The 14,589-nt window shown below is 40.6% G+C and overlaps 1 protein-coding gene across 2 annotated transcripts in view; it reads left to right on the top strand.

Annotated features, from left to right (window-relative positions):
• The window catches only part of ATRN (attractin), a 165,127-nt gene that overhangs the window by 57,400 nt on the left and 93,138 nt on the right, over positions 1–14,589 (top strand). For both annotated transcript variants that reach the window (XM_074587197.1, XM_074587198.1), the window contains exons 7-13: positions 253–343; positions 2,047–2,290; positions 3,795–3,978; positions 6,009–6,163; positions 11,195–11,279; positions 12,906–13,126; positions 14,291–14,412. In XM_074587197.1, the coding sequence (XP_074443298.1) occupies positions 253–343; positions 2,047–2,290; positions 3,795–3,978; positions 6,009–6,163; positions 11,195–11,279; positions 12,906–13,126; positions 14,291–14,412 (1,102 nt within the window). The remainder of the gene's footprint in view (positions 1–252; positions 344–2,046; positions 2,291–3,794; positions 3,979–6,008; positions 6,164–11,194; positions 11,280–12,905; positions 13,127–14,290; positions 14,413–14,589) is intronic.

Below are 14,589 nucleotides of genomic sequence, written 5' to 3'. Positions count from 1 at the left end.
TTCCTTGGGGAAAAAAAACCTCAGGGTAAAGCAAATCAATGTGTGGACGTTAAGTAACAGAGCAGGCTTGACTGGAATTTTTTTTTTTTTTTTAATCCGTAAGTAGTCTTTGAGTGCTTTGTGCATGCTCAAATCTTGGTAGGACATTTGTCAAATAAAATAATTTCCCACAAATCTTGGAAAGGACGAGCAATATTTTTCTCAATTTTATTATCTACTTCTCAGATAATGAATTCGATCTTTATTTTACAGGTATGATCTTATTTCTGAAGAGTGGCTTCCCCTGAACAACACGGTGAACTCTGTAGAGATGAGATACGGTCATTCACTGGCATTACATAAGGTAAGTTCAGTGCAGCAGACTCATCTCCCAGCTGATTTCCCCCTTTTCTCCCCCTAGGCCCACCCCTTTCCACAGATCAGTCTTGCTTTGGGAGAAGCATTTCTCCTTCAAAGACTCCTCCATAGATATCTCAGTCTGTGTACTTGTACTGCAGGGAGTCCTTGGACTGGTATCCTGGGAAGTCTGTAATGCCTTTGCTTGTGTGTTCCTCCTTTGCCCTTTTCTCAGAGATTTTAAGGCTGTCTGAGGTCAGTGAGTCCATTATTTCCTCCTCCTGTCTGTGCTCGCAAGACATGCCTGATGGCTAGAGTTTGCTGGACTTCATCTGATTCCCCAGTTGCCTTTTGTGTAAACCACATAAATATTTTCATGAGCTCTGTTGTCCAGAGCACCAAAGCAGAGGACTTTTTGGAACCTGCTTTGCTTCTGCAGTAGACCTGTGAATCTATTCTTCCAACGTCTGAAATGACAAGTGGATTTGACTGCTTTTTACCTCATTTCTCACCTGCATGACTTGCCGTGGATGCAGGCCATGTGAGAGCAGAATGGCAAAATCTTTGAAAAGGAAATGAGCTAATCCTTTACTGACCTTTGGTTTTGGAATGTTAATTAGCTCATCACAGTGTAAGCCTATATAAAGCATAATTATAAATGCTTGAAAAACTCCACACAGCGCCGTTCACAAACAGAACACTTGAAGAACCTGCGAAGGATGGTAATTTCTACCTGTGAGGGCTTGACGCACATTCTGCAAATAACTGTTTAAAAAAAGTAGGGTATGATAAGTGGGTTTACTATCAGTGATGGGCAGTGGTTCTGAGGAATTTCCCAAGCACCAGCTACAGTAGAGAATTTCCCTTTCCAAGGTTACCGTCCTGTCAGTAGGGAAACGGCTCCACTACGCACTTTGGGTCCATGACTGACTCTGAGATTCCTGGAGAAACCCACAGAGGAAACTGGATAGAGTTTTGGAATTTAGCTCTTACAGCATGATTAATAAAACCCTCTCTTAATTGCCCTGGCTCCTGTCTTTGCAGAGGGTCGTCTTTTTGTTTTGTGTCAGTGCTTTAAATTGGAAAACAAAGTTTTATTGTACAGACACAGAGGAGTTTCCATCGTAAGTGCCTTTCTTACCAGCTATCTTCTGCTGTTTGCATTTGCAAGCTATGGGAGTGATTGAGCTTGCTTATTAAATCATCTGACTTCAGGTGCCTAATTTTGTGTGCCTTTGGGAGCCTCTGAGCTCCATTTATAGTGAAAACAGACCTAGTCAGTACAGCTAGTGAAATCCGGAGAGGCAAGTCAGCTCACTCAAAAGTAGGCTCACCTTCCCTGCTTTTCAACAGTTGAATTGTTCTCCAAGCTCCACTATCTTTTATAGTGGATGCTTAGACACTCAGCTAGTGTAAAGGCACCTAAATTTTGATGTCTGTCGTCTGAAGGTCAGTCCTGCCCCATACACCCGTACCCTGATGTAGGGTGAATCGTGTGTGTTGAAGGTATTATGAACTTGGGTACAAACCCTGGCAGTCATGGTTGCTTTCATATCAAATGTGACTGGTGAAGGAGATATGTTTCTCCTTAAGAGAGGAGGAAAAACTCAGCTTTAGAAAAGATAAAACACAATAACTTCATTACTTAAATATTAGCTGTTTCCTAAGTGCCAAAACCGCTGGACTCATTTTAAATCTAACTTCTTTCAGGATGATATATACATGTATGGTGGAAAAATAGATGCAACGGGGAACGTGACCAGCCAGCTGTGGGTGTTCCGCATTCCCACCCAGACCTGGTCTCAAGCAATGCCAACAGCCAAGGAGCAGTATGCAGTTGTTGGCCACTCGGCACACATCGTCACCCTGAAAGACAACAGCACGGTCATGCTCGTCATCTTTGGGCACTGCCCTCTTTATGGGTATATCAGCAATGTCCAGGAATACAACCTGCGTGAGTGAGGCCCTACCTACCATTTGCTTCAGTTTTAAGAGTTGGTTTGAAAATTGATTTAAATGATCCATATTCACACAGGAAAACTATGACAGATATGTTCTTCTCCTTCTATTTGTATTTACGTGACATTCAGTCTAACTTCCAGTGTTTGTATAGCACAAACAGCGAGCAGGCAGCCACGTGCCTCCAGCTTTATACAGCTTATTAGGTCCCAAAGACAAAAAAGCTGTAATTGAGGGACAAAAAGGGATAACTGTGGGACAATTTAAATTAATTTTCCTCTCTCCCTCTGACAAAGCAAGCATTTTTGAAATTATTTTTTGTATCCTGCGAATACAAGGATAGCTGTAACAATTCAGACCAAGTATCTGCATAACCTGATAGCCCTGTTCCCAGTAGTGGTGGTTAGTGAATGCTTAGGGGAACAGGGAATGACTTTCTGCACTTCCATTTGCCCCATATCTCTGGGAATAGTCCAAACTCTGACTTTAAGATCCAGACATTCCCACTATCATCAGTGGAGAAGTGTAGGAGGCTCTCCAGATGAACCGAACCTCTGTTTAGCTTAGCTGCTCTGAGATGGTTCTCTGGAGGCATGTCCCTTGCTCCGCTGACCAGGTAGAGAACATAGTTAAGCACAGGAACTTCTCAATGTGAATGTGCTGCTTATTGTCAGAAGTAGTGGCCCTGTCTGCACTTTTTGACCTGTTATCCTTGTCCTTCAGTCATCCTGATCCAGAGGATCTACTGGAGCCTACTCTGGTTCACTGGCGTCCACATGAGTGAGCTTTCTTCGTCTAGGCGAAAGCTAGAGAAAACCAGGATGTGTGGGGCAGTGTTTTGATCTTCTACTGTTCTGTTTCTCCTACGTGTGATCTTGCAGGCTGTTCAGTTCCTTTGCCTTTCGTGTTCCTGATCTGCCCTGGGGTTAGGAAGCTTGTGTAGGGTTTCATTCTGTACTTGCTACAGATGTTTGGTGTGTAATTTAGCATTTTTGTTTGAGTTGCCATTATATTATGTCTAGAGTGCTTCAAACCAATGTTATCTTAGTGAGTGAGATATAGGACCATTAATCACATATTAGTTTTTAACTGCAGTGTTCTTCACAGTCATACTTGGCTTCAGTGATGTCTGTCTGTATATATATATATATAAAAGTGCTCTTGGGTGTCATTCCAAATCAAGCCACGGTGCTGGCATTTTCATGTCATTGAAATGCAATGTATTATTTCTGTACTTTTTATCGCTCATTTACTTAGCTTGTCTGCAAAATGTAATAAATGACTGTAGAAGAGATGTTTCTGATCTAATTAAAAATACTTGACAATACTTCTTGACAACAAACTCCTTCAAGGAGAATATTTTTGGATATGAAGTGGTAGAGACAGTGTCTAGACCTGGGTCAAGGGAAACTCAATTTGTTTCACCACCAGATTTGTTGATAAGTTATTAATGGAGATAAATTAACTATGTTCTGTCACTCACATTTTTCATTTCTCAGATGCAAATACATGGAACATTGTACAGACGAGCGGAGCTTTGGTTCAAGGAGGGTATGGTCACAGTAGCGTTTATGATCCAAGTACGAGATCAATTTATATCCATGGAGGTTACAAAGCATTCAGTGCCAACAAATACAGGCTAGCAGATGACTTGTACAAGTATGAAGTTGATTCCCATATGTGGTAAGTAGTTCTTCTTTCTGTATACCACCCCATCATTTTTATTTGTAGTGGACAAGGGGATGGGATATTTGATAAGGGTACATTAGTACACATTTACCTGCATTCGGGATAGATAGCGTCCTCTTGCATCTGTTACTTTTATGTCCCTTTGAATAGAGAATCATATAATCACATATAATCAAGACTGTGAACGAGCCAAGAAATCCATTTTAATCTATTGTTGTATTGAAGCTGAAAAGAAAAATATTTGATGGGATTTTCTTGCCAGCAGTACAGACTGTGCATATGAGTGCAGTTACTGCAGTCAAGTGAGTAATAATTCATTCTGCAGTTAAGACCACAAAAGAATTTCTATTATAACCCCATTTTCTTCTGGCTCCGTAACTGCTTGAAATGTTCATTTCTTAAGCTGAAATCTTCTGTGATTGTTTCTGCCCAAAGGTGAATTTTATTTAAATGCTGTAGCAAAACTTCACAACTCTGAGCTGTAGAGGTGAAATAAATTTTCCTCAATTTTGTGTTTTCTTAAAATTGTTTTTAAAGGCTCCTGACAAAAAGGATGCTATCTTTTGAATTAACACATGTAAATTTGAGTCACCATGTCGCCTTTTTTGAGAATTTAAAATAGGTTGTGTTTGTGGAACAACTGTTTATGAGTCTATGCTGATGAATGAACTAACTTGTGACCAATTTCCAAAAACCTTCCTTCCTGCTCCGTTGTACATGCAGTCATAACCACGCTTCCTTTCTTGGTTCATTTGATCCTCCGCTTCAGCCGTGGAGCGGGCAAATCTGGCTGAATAGGCAGCAAATGTCACAAATGTGACAATATTCTTCCTGCTGCAGCACCGACTTCCTTTCGTCACGTTTATTTTGTCAGTCTCGGGAGGACTGTCAGAGCAGGTGAGCAGTCGCCTTGCAGCAAGGCGCGTAGGAGTGTCTGCTCATCTTTATCGATACTTTTTTTGGTGTCGTTGACCCCTTTTTTCTATATTTTTGATAATTTAGGCCCTCTCTCCCTCTTGTGATTTCTTGAAAGGGCAAAAAAGCATTCCCCATATCTTTATCTCGGCAAGTATGTTTCTCCCCATGTTCCCTCCGGTGTTCCGACTGGCAGCTTCACAGTCGAACGCTGTGCCCCTAGCAGGGGCAGAGTGATGCTCAGAAAGCCCCTGTGTGCTGCGATACCGCTACTCGTGCCTTAGGAACAGGCCCCTGGTCCGTGTCACTGATGTACCGTTTGCTGGATATTTCGTTGTGAAAGTCTGGGCTTCGGTGGAAGCTGCATTCGGGATGCTGCTGTTCTGCAGAACTGCTGCTGTGACAGCCTGCAAACGGTGGCGCAGATTTGGCCACATCAGGGTTTTCCTGCAAGCCCACCTTCTCAAAACAGTAGGGAAATTCTACAAAGGGTGAGCCTTTGTGTGCAGTGCTGTTAATCATGCTGATTAAAGGTGAGGTCAGTGGCAAGTATGATTAATGCATCCCATGATTTAGTCATAGATGAAGCATTGAGTTTTGCCGGTATTAAGCTGCGGGGCTCTGTTATTGGCAGCTGCATAGATTTCCTTAAAATAGGTTTGTTAGTTTTGAGCAAGAGATGATGCCCAGTTGGACAGAAATCTTTAGGTTACTATAAAATTAGAGTTACTATAAAATACTGGAGTCCTTCCAGGCGGTGTCTGTATCAGTGAGTTTATGCGCAGAAGCCCAGTTGGTGTGAAAACTTGATAATCCCTAGGGAAGGAATTGACAATTTTAAGACCCGTAGCTTTGGAAAGAGGCTTTAATAGGTATATTTCTCCTAGAAATTGACAAGCAGATGGGAGGATGAGAAAATCAAATTACAGGAGGAAGTGAACAGGCTGGAAAGAAAGTTGTTAAACATCTCATTAGTAAAAGTAGTTAAATACTATCCCCCCCACTCCTCCCTGCACCCTGAAACCTCCTTCAGCTTCTATTTCTGTATTGTTTTGTCTTTGCCAACTACTAATCAGTTTTGTTAATACGTGTATTTTTATTTCTTGAAGGACTATTCTTAAAGACAGTAAATTTTTTCGCTATTTGCACACGGCTGTGATAATGAGTGGAACCATGCTGGTGTTTGGAGGAAACACACACAACGACACCTCCATGAGCCACGGCGCGAAGTGCTTTTCTTCAGATTTTATGGCATACGATATTGGTAAGTTCTTCCAGAAATAATAATAAAAAAAATTCTTGGATATTCAAAATGAGTTGTCTTCAAGAAGACTAATTTACATGCTGGGTATATTATACCAAATGCCACTAAGCATACTGCAGAAGAATGTGTAATCAGGAGAGGCTTGTTTAGCTTGCTACACATTACCAAGAAAATGAGCTGGTGCAGTGATTTCTAGGCAAATACAGCAACAGTTATTTGGTCAACAGTTTGTACACAACCTTGGGCGTTCAAAATTATTTCTTGAACAGAAAGCATATTGTTCTACCATCTCAGCCATAAAGCTATCCTGTTATTTTGAGTGTGTGTTAATCTATGATTTATCAAAAATGCAGGCTGTTACAAGCACTGGACACTGCTGAAGCTCAACTTGTACGTTGCACGCTCTTGTTTTAACTGCAGGCTGGCTGACTTGTTTGGCTGTGCTGTTTATAATATCAGTTTATTTATATGTACGCTTTATAAGCATAAACATCCCCATAAGCACTGTTTAGCAATAAAGCCAAACGATTAGATTTTATTTGGAAGGATTGGGTTTTGATGAGCTTGAATAGCCAGAAGAGGGCAGCATTTATTTGTGAATCTGGAGTCCGGGATAATGCATTTTTCGAAGAAAAGAAGAGATGAAATTATATAAAAGAAGGTGCATGCACATCCGGATAATTCATGCTGGAGAAAAACACCATTCTGTACTCATATCACATTCTGCCTTCTGCTCTAAGAATTCCTTAAACGTAGGCTCTCGTGATTGATTCCCTGAAATAATCATGTAAACCTGATTTCTTGGAGTGACTGTCCACTGAGATATCACTCCTGGTTTTGAAAGGAATATGCAAGCGAATGGATTACATTCAACAGCAGGGTTTGGCATCCTTGTGCCATTTTGCTGTCTGTTACAGGGATCATTCCCTTCTGCTTCCTGTGATTTCAAATCATATCCCTGTGGAATTTGTGTGCTCCTAGCTAGCTTTATTCTGAGTTTTTCCTTGAAGAATTGAAATGAGGTATTTCAGCAGTCATGGGCAGAGTAATTTTTAAAAACTTTTATAGCAATAGTGATTGATTTTTCTTGCTACGTTTTGCTATCTTCCCTGACCCGTTAAACTATTAGGTGTAAAATGCAAGTTGCATTAATTTGAAAAAAATATGCCAATAATTATGTGCAATTTGATTCAGTTTAGTTAACAGGCAGGTTCCTGTTACATGAAGTTGCCCAGCCCTTACCAGTTTTACACTGAGAATTAGAGCTTGCATTGATTACACTTCACTTGACCGGGATGGGGAGGTGTTCTAGTGTTTTTGGGTACCCTCATTCCTTAGGGCAGAGACTCTCAGGCTGGAAAGAACAGTTTGTTTTCAGAAAATAAAGACCATTTTTCCTTTTCTTTTCATTGCAGAGCACCTTTCTTTGCATGAGTTACCTTATCCCATAGGACCAGGGGCAGTACCAGGAATACTGATTGTTAGTGTCGCAGCAGAAACACCGACTTGGTGGTTCTTCATGCATGATTTCTGCAGTAATTATATTGATCGTGTTGATGTTGGTCTCCACTGGAACAAGCCTGTGTGCTGTGGGGAAGCGCTGTAAATATCAGAGACCGTTGTGGCCATGCCACCGTAGATGGATATGGCAGTCACATCTTTAATACAGACATGCTTGTGTGTTTGTTATCTATCCCTTGATGCTCCCACGGCTCAAGCTACGCAGGAGAAAATCAGGCAGCAAGGTCAATTAATACTGAGTGCCTTCAGAGGAAAGGCTTAGTAATTGGTGATCTTAGCGTATTATAGAAGTGGGGAGTATATGGCTAATCTGCTCATTTTTAACATCTTGTTGATGAAGGTGATATCTTAGTGATAATAGTGGTGGTTGGAAGACTGGAGAAAAGTGAAGCCTTCTCTTTAACCTTTGCCATTACAACTTATTTCTGCAGTAAATCAAAATCACGGAATTTCAGAGTTGGAAGGGACCTCTAGAGATCATCTAGTCCAACTCCCCTGCTAAAGCAGGATTGCCTAGAGCACATTACTCAGGACTGCATCCAGGCAGGTCTTGAAAAACTCCAGAGAAGGGGACTCCACAACCTCCCTGGGCAGCCTGTTCCAGTGCTCTGTCACCCTCACCGTAAAGAAGTTTTTTCTCATACTTGATTGGAACTTCCTATGTTCCAGCTTGTGCCCGTTACCCCTCGTCCTGTTACTGGGAACCACTGAAAAGAGTCTGGCTCCATCCTCCTTAAACCCACCCTTTAGATACCTGTAAATATTAATAAGGTCTCCCCCCAGCCTTCTCTTCTCCAGGCTAGACAGTCCCAGCTCTTTCAGCCTTTCCTCATAAGGGAGATGCTCCAGTCCCTCAGTCATCTTAGTTGCCCTTCGCTGGGCTCGCTCCAGCAGTTCCCTGTCCCTCTTGAACTGGGGAGCCCAGAACTGGACACAGTGTTCCAGTTGTGGCCTCACCAGTGCAGAGCAGAGGGGGAGAGTGCAGAGTCAATTTTTTCTTTTTTCTCTTCTCAAATTTCTAAGTAATGAGACCACATGCATTCCATGTTGTGAGGACATATTATCTTCTTTTTTTTTTTTTTTTTTTTTGGTGTAGGATGCAAACAGATGTCATTGCGATGTGTGCTGGGATTCCCTGGAGGTTTAGCAGATTAGGTAGATCTGAGAATGCATTAATGCTTCTTATCCTTTTATCCTCCACTTGACCAGGTGGGGCTTATTCAGCCCAAACTGTCCAGCTAATGCCCAGTTTTGGAAGGTTTCAGGATAACAGCCAAGCTGTCTGTGTGCATGTGCATTTCTTGTTGCTTTTCAGGACAAGCTTTCAGATTGTGTTGACGTTCAGGTTGGGTGAGCACTTGGGTAGAGCAGTCTCACAGGATTTTTCCTGTATTCTGCACACTTCAATGACTAGTTAGCACTTCCTATCCCCAAAATTGGTCTCTCTGGCCTTTGTAGAAGAGTTTCCTACTCTGCAGCAGTTTAGTCTCTGGGTGGACAAATGCCTCACTTGAATCCTTTACCTCCTTCTCTCAACAATTCATTGCAGCAAAGGAGCCACATGTGAGTTGCAGCCCTTCCATCGCTACATGTTCTTGCCCATGAGTGCAGAGGGGAGGGTTTCGCTTTCCAAAAGGTCATGTCTCTCGCGTATGGGAAGTGTCTGAAACAAGAATAGAAACTTCACAGGCAGATTGTGTCAAAATGCAGTTACTGTGGGTTTAAGTAACCATTCTTTTTAATTTCTAAATAAGTTATAACTTTACGTTTGTGTTGTGTTTTTTTTTTTTAAACTCAGCATGAAATATTCATGTAAAGGCTATACTTGTATAATGGTCTTTTCTCCCCACAGGAAAGAAATTAAAACTCTTCTATTTACCCCATCAAAAATTCAGTTCTGATGACAAACATAGAAAAAGGCTGGATGTTTTCATAGTATATGTGTTCTTTTCAAATAGTATATTTAATAAATCCCGTGCATCGTAAGCTTTAGGCTTGGCTTAACTTTTATGTCAGGAAGGAGAGGATTCTTTGTAGTTTCATAATTATTCGTGTTTCTGATATTTGATCTTCAATTAAATATGAGAAAGAAGTTTAGAAAGCAAAACATTCCAGGCCTTCTATTAATCTAGAAAAATATGTTTCTTGGCCTCACATAATTCACAACTTGATGGATAAAAAATTGCAAATTGCTGTCCAATTTTGCTGAAGTCTCGTGTTAAAAATGGGAACCATGCATGCTTGTCTCAGGAGTGATGCTGGGCTAGGTTAAATTCTTTGAAAATCGAGCAAATGAAGTTCAAAAATAAACTTTAAAATCACAATTTATCGAAGTATTAAATCCAACCAACTGGGTCCTATATCTTTTTATTTGTCAGCACTCTTGAACAAAAGTTTCTGCTGGAGCAGAGGTTTGGATCAGTTGTTTTACCCAACAATTCTCCAATTAAATTTGGTAAAAAGTTAATAAGGTTGTTTTTCTTTGCCCTGTCAGTTTATCTACGTACTAGTTTGGGACTTCTTTTTTTTATTATTTTTTTTTGTTTTTCAGAGGTTCAGTCCATGGCATAGCAGTTTTATCTTGTATTAAAGAATCTGCGAGTATTTGAGTGCTCTGCAGATCTTCACAGCAGATTACCTTTTCTGTCTTAATTGCATAAATTGCATACAACTGCCTTTGGGTTGTTAGCCCCCAAGGTGATCCCATTCACTTTGCGAAGTTTAAGTGATATGAATTGGACTGACTTTTCCTGCTTTTGTTCCTTTGATTGCTCAGTGGGTTATATGTTTCTTAGGTTATTTTTCTTCATGCTGCCTAAAGGAAGAAATTACCTGAGAAACCGAGTAAAAAACGAAGCAGAACTTATAAATGTTATGCTAATAGAAAAAGATGGCATAATCTCACATTTATTAAAAATAGAGAAAAACAACCACAAATCCTTAAGCTATGATGAGTGAAAAATATTTTTAAAAACATGGATATCTACCCTCTAGGAACATGATTGCAATGGAATAAAAAAAAAAAAAAAGTCTGTTCTCAGTGATACTGGTTTGGGGCAAAACCACAAATAACTCACATATAAACAGATAAAAACTGAACTTGTTATGCAGTGAATAATTCCACTAGTAAAGGAGAAAAAGCAACTCAAGCTGTTCAATTACACGTCATTGCCAAAAAGCTAATAACCCCTTCAACACAATGCTCTGCAACTTTCCTTTTTCATGAACAGTTTAGGTGGTGGAGCAGAGCCATTACATCCTTCTTCTCCTTTTTTGTCGTACCATGGCAGGTGGGGTGTAGACTAAGTCTTAAATCTCGCGAATGAAGATAACTCAGCGCTTTCGTAAACTGTCCTGTTTCACTCAAGATTTGCATTTTGATGGTGGATGGAACGGTCTCTCTATCGTTATTAAAGTACTTTGGTATCTTTCAGGAAGAAATGTGCTGCTTAAGTTGAATTGTTAATTGCACTAAGGAACTTTTCTGAAATGAGCTTTCCTTAATCCTAGCTTGCGATCGGTGGTCTGTTCTTCCTCGCCCGGGTCTCCATCATGATGTGAACAGGTTTGGACATTCTGCTGTGCTGTACAACAGGTAAGGTTACAAACAAGCTGGGGGGTGTTGGCGTTTTTCATACCTCAATAAATCTGATCTATGTGTAGATCAGTAACACTGAGACCAGAAAGTTGAGGCTCTGTTGCAAACCTCTCAAAGTTCTCAGACTCTTGTAATGTCTTCAGCATCCACCTGTCCCTATCAGCCCTTCTTCTTCACTGGACTGAACTGTCTCATCTCACTTAGTTCTTTCAAAAATGTCATGTTCTCAATATTTCTATTCCTTTTTCTTATTTATGTATATTTTTTCTTATTTATCTCATAATTTTGTATTTTTATTTATTCCATATTTCTATTTCTTATTTAGCTGCACTGACAACTCTTATCTGCCAATTCTACTTTCCCTTATGGCTTCTAAATTTGTCCACGTTTCAGTTTCCATAGCTTATTCTGTGTGGCTTATCCTTATTTAACGTTCACGTGATGCACAGTATTTGGGTGAAATCATAGGTGAGATTTCTGCTGTTAAGCATTACATCACTGTAATAATATCCGTGCTTTCAGGTGAACATCTGTTACTGTATTTGAGTCTGCAGAACCGGGTTTGAGAAATGGTATTTCTTAGGAGTCATTCATTCTGGTTCCTTTATCCTTTGAGGATACTTTCTGTAAATCAGTAACACTATTTAAAGCTCAGTTTAAGCCAGGCGGATAGCTGTCACTGCCTCTAAAAGGAAGTGGTGCTTCTAGATACCTTTTTTTGTCTCTGAAATCTCGCTCACTATGTGTTTGTTTCAGTGTGTACTGAATACCAGCTGTGCATTTGCTCCCATGAAGGGCAATTAAGCCCATGCTTTAGTTCTTTCCTAAAATACGATGAAAATTATATTAAAACACTTGCTATTCAACCAAAATTTTTATTTGGTTCCATAGACTCTTCATTGTCTCTTTAAATGTACATTTACAAACATGGAGGCACAGAGGGTTTTGGGTGACATTTTTGTGTACCTAATGAAATTTGGTGTTTTGTCTGAAGCAGTTGTGATACTAAGGAAGGTTTAAAAAAACACCCCACCGCACCATTTCAAAAAAATATTATTTAGTTTGGGGTTTTTTGTTTTTTTTTTTTTTTTTTTTTTTTAGTTAACACAATAACTCTTTGCTCGGTTGCTAAAAGCCATGAAAATAACTGTGGTTTTGTCGCAGCGGTGTAGGAAGATGTGACAACACTGAATTGTTTTGTCACAGTTTCTGAACGCTGGTTTAATAGTGTGATACTGTCTCCCTGACTTTTTTTATCCTTCCTCTTTCTCTCACCACTGTTCTTTGCAGGAGGATCCCACATTTCTGCAGCGTTTTATGTATAGTCATGTTGGTCAGGTGTCACCCGAATTTTGGCTGAGGGGGAGGGTTGGCCCATGACCTCGGAGTGGTTTGACTCTGTCTCAGCACCCATCTGTTGAGATTCTCTGGCTTCTCTGAAACAGTGGAAGTTGACAGACCTTTTCTTTAGTGCCTTCCTTAGCCAGGAGCTATTTATTTGGATTTATACATGCTGGAACATAATAAAACACCTTGCATGCCTTGAATCGCCTTGACTTGCAGCACTGCGTGGTCTATAAACATAGGCACAGATATTTATATCTTTACTTACATTTTGTCTAGCACCATGTACGTATTTGGAGGCTTCAACAGCCTCCTCCTGAGTGACATACTGAAGTACACACCCCAGAGATGTGAAGCTTTTGACAACGAAACAGCCTGCGTGCGAGCAGGTCCTGGTGTCAGATGCGTGTGGGCTGCCACCCTTCCTCACTGCGTCCCCTGGGAAATGGCAACGGTAGCGCAGCGGCAAAAGGTCTTTGAAGACTGTCCACCCAAGCCAGGTATGTGCCACGTTCTTTCCATTTCCTTTTCTAAAAGGTGTGTAGGGTCTCTTTCTTTTCCAAATTCTGTCTTGCGTTGTATGCCATTATCAGATCAAGTTTAAGATGTGGTGCTGTAGTTCTGCTTCCATACGTGCCTTGGGAGACCTTCCTCTGACCAAGTGGCTGCAGTGGCTTGGAGATGTTTCCACCTTTCCTTCCTCCTGAAGCTGCTTGCTCATGAAATTTTTCTTCCTGCCCGTTTTGCTTGTTCTTACTTTCCTATCCCAAACAGACATCATCAGTTAGGAATCAGGCCTGGACTATTGCTCTCTAGATGTTTGCTCCAAGAACTGACCTTGTGAGAGCCAACAATTATCTGATGAGCACCACGGGGCATGGGAAGGGGAATCTGGGTCCTGTGGTGTTATTCCTGTGCTCTTCAAGAGACAGCAGGAAGAGCGTTTTAAGAAAAGTTACTTTATTTCTCCTTCTACAGTATTACATGGATAGGGACATAGAAAAAGAACACTTGTTTTAAGGTCTGATTCCTGTTTTCTTCCCTACGATAATTTTTAAAGAACTTCTCAATGCTTTATCCTGATGCATTTGTTGCTCTGAATTGAATTATACGAACCTTGATTCTGTAATAGATGGCAGCCTTTAATTATTTAAAAGAAATTGATGTAAAGGGACATTGCTTTGATGGGCTCTCAATGTACAATAAATTTTCACAAAACACAGGCGATAAGCAATTGGAAAGATGAAGTGGAAAGTTCAAGCTTTGCATGAAAATGCTCCATGTAATTGAAGGTCAGGCTTACAGCAAAATGGGCCTGCGGTGGGAGATTTTCACTGTCCTTGTGAAATGTCCTGTGGCATCATTTGCATGGGCATTGCCTGAACATGCATGCCTAGTCTTAGTTCATGCGCTTCCGTGTCCTGGTGCGTTTTCTGGTGGTGTATTTTACGGATCCTTGGGCACTAAAAATGATTGGTGCTGCAAATGAATGCAATTTTCTATCAGTTCAATCGCATAAAAGTATCTGATTTACTAAGTAGTTGATAACGGAAAAATCTACAGGCCCTACTGTTTGGTTATATCTTTTGCTATATATAATCAAGTTCTTAGAGCTCTGTCAGGAAATGCCTGTTTTTGGTCATGCAGGTTTTTTTCTTTAATAGTTGTAGACAATGAAAAATGTGATCAGATTACAGACTGCTATAGCTGTACAGCAAATACAAACAACTGTCAATGGTGCACTGACCAGTGTATCTCAATGCATAACAACTGCACAGAGGAACAGGTAAAGTCTCTCTCATACTTCTGTAGTTTAAATTTAGCCTTTGAAATATCAAATGTTCAGATGCCTTCATCTGTCGGTGTTACTACCCCTGTTGTTTTGTTATTTCCAGGGCTTGTGTAGCTCTGAGCCATTGAGATGCTTGAATTTTTTTTCAAGTTGGTCCAAGGGCTTTTCGTG

This window comes from Larus michahellis, chromosome 5, assembly GCF_964199755.1.
Source record: "Larus michahellis chromosome 5, bLarMic1.1, whole genome shotgun sequence".
NCBI lineage: Eukaryota > Metazoa > Chordata > Aves > Charadriiformes > Laridae > Larus > Larus michahellis.
This window is presented reverse-complemented; position numbering and strand designations above follow the sequence as displayed.